Source organism: Penaeus monodon, chromosome 20 (assembly GCF_015228065.2).
Source record: "Penaeus monodon isolate SGIC_2016 chromosome 20, NSTDA_Pmon_1, whole genome shotgun sequence".
Lineage (NCBI taxonomy): Eukaryota > Metazoa > Arthropoda > Malacostraca > Decapoda > Penaeidae > Penaeus > Penaeus monodon.
In genome coordinates, this window is record NC_051405.1 from 19,390,968 (window position 1) to 19,393,041 (window position 2,074).

The following is a 2,074-nucleotide window of genomic DNA, read 5'->3' on the forward strand; positions in this document are numbered from 1 at the left end:
TCACAGAATCACAAATGCTTTCAACTCTTTATGCCAGACTGCATCCTGCCATTTGTAAATACTTCATGATGTGTGCCTGTACCTCTGTGTTCATCTGTGCAAGGCGCCCTTGGAGAGTGCCAGGGTTAGCTTGCGATAACTGAGAGAGCTGTTGTGCTAAGAAAACCGGAGGATTTTCTACTTGTCCCTTTAGGGGGTCTATATCACTTCTAGCTGCATGCATCAGTCTGGCTGACGAACCTTGGAAAGCTGGAATGTCTTCAATTTCAATAAAATGTTCCCCATTAGGCAATGAACTATCTTCAGGACATTCAAATAATTTCACGACTGCCTCTAGTAATGGGGCCCAAAGTGCTGCATAATTACCATTATACAAAGTAGGATCTGCCAGCAAACCACTGAGTCCAACTGCACATATCTTGCGCTCTATTTCACCAGAGACCTTCTGTAGGTCAGGCACAATCAGTCTTTCAACAACCATGCTAAACATTCCTGCCTGGAGGCTATCAATAATTTGTATGAGGCGTGCTCCTGAATGTTGGCAGGCAAACAAGCTAAAGAATACCAAGAGAGATTTTACATATTTTGTGGTTTTGCTTGAAGTCAAGCGCCTAAACATAATGGCAAAGATCTGATTCCAATAACTGTTAAGGACTTCCTTGGGCATATGCAAGAGCATACACTGGACAAGATAGAACCCTTCATGGTCATTTGTCTTGGATGCATTAAGCTTGTTGAATACACCAAGAACAGCTTCCAACTTGCCCATCTGCACTATCTGGCCATGAGCCTTTTCAATGTATGCTTGTAACAGCCTCACCATGGGCACCACATAGCCTGGTCTCTCCCATAACACTGGCATTACTAAGAAAGGCAACAATGATAGGTAAGCCTCTGGAACTTCAGCTTTTTGTCTCTCCAGTAAGAGAGAAATTATCTGAAATATATAAGGGATAAGGCTATCAATCTCATTCTGCAAGATTTCCTGGAAGACTGGGAAGAGGTTCCTGTCAAACTCTCCTACAGCACCATCCACAGAATTACAGACAGTTTTGATGACCAGAGACAAAGTCTCAAATAATAATGGACGTAATGTGGTTTTGTGGGATTCTTTGCAACTTGTTGCAACTTGACAACAAGCTGAGGTACTACAAGACCAGCATGTTGCATTAAATCCCTTCGATGATGCTTGTCACTCTCATCATGGCTTTCATTACATACTCATTCTGTTCTGAACCCTGTATAGTCAGTGCTCCAAGGAGGTTTGTGTAAGCACTGCAGCTGAGGGTGAAACATCATTCTTTTGTACCAGGGGCTGATTATTCAGCCTGAGAAGGAAGATCTTGTCAATGGCTGCTGCTGCATAGGTGTGCACAACAGGTGACTGGGCCGTTATGAGACGGGCAAGATCTGGGATGCACAATTTGACAGCATCAAAGGGAAGAGCACTGCGAAAGCTGATGACATATTTGATGGCCTCAGCTTTCAGCACTGGTAGACGGTTGACTGGAAATGCAAATATTAGTGTAAAACAACTGTTTAAATATTTCAACACACTTCATTATTCTAAAAAACAATACTACAGTTAATGTTACTATTTGATAATCTATGCTTCCAGATATGATCTTTAAAGAGAATGCAGACCAAAATTTGTAACTTACCATCTTGATTCTGTAACTCTGGAAGGATGTGATTTTGATAGAATTCTGTGATGTTAACCAACTCATTAATCTGAGTGGCTCCATGACGAGCAGTATGTCCCTTGGCCGAAAGGGGTTTGTCACAAGGTAAATAGCAGCTACTTTTTTTCTCCACACTCGTTTGTTTCTCTCCATATGTGGCAACATGGACTGTAAAGATGGGTTTCATTTAAATCTCCCAAGGGACTAAAAAACTGCCTGGCTACTACTGAATCTATATTATACAAATTGCATTTTTTTTTTTTCTTAAAAATTACCTACATACCAAACATCCTCAATCTCTATTTTTCTATCACCCTCAAATTTGTACAATAGTATCTTAAAAAATATTTTATAACAGTAACCCTCTGTAATGTACAGTATGTCATATAAAT

General features: G+C 40.5%; 1 protein-coding gene across 1 annotated transcript in view; it reads right to left on the reverse strand.

The window, feature by feature from the left end:
- LOC119585939 (exportin-2-like) overlaps positions 1-2,074 on the reverse strand; it is a 2,889-nt gene continuing 815 nt past the window's right edge. Inside the window, 5 exon segments of the mRNA XM_037934655.1 lie at positions 1-1,080; positions 1,083-1,178; positions 1,181-1,273; positions 1,276-1,506; positions 1,662-1,850. Coding sequence (XP_037790583.1) covers positions 29-1,080; positions 1,083-1,178; positions 1,181-1,273; positions 1,276-1,506; positions 1,662-1,850 — 1,661 coding nt within the window. The 3' untranslated portion in view covers positions 1-28.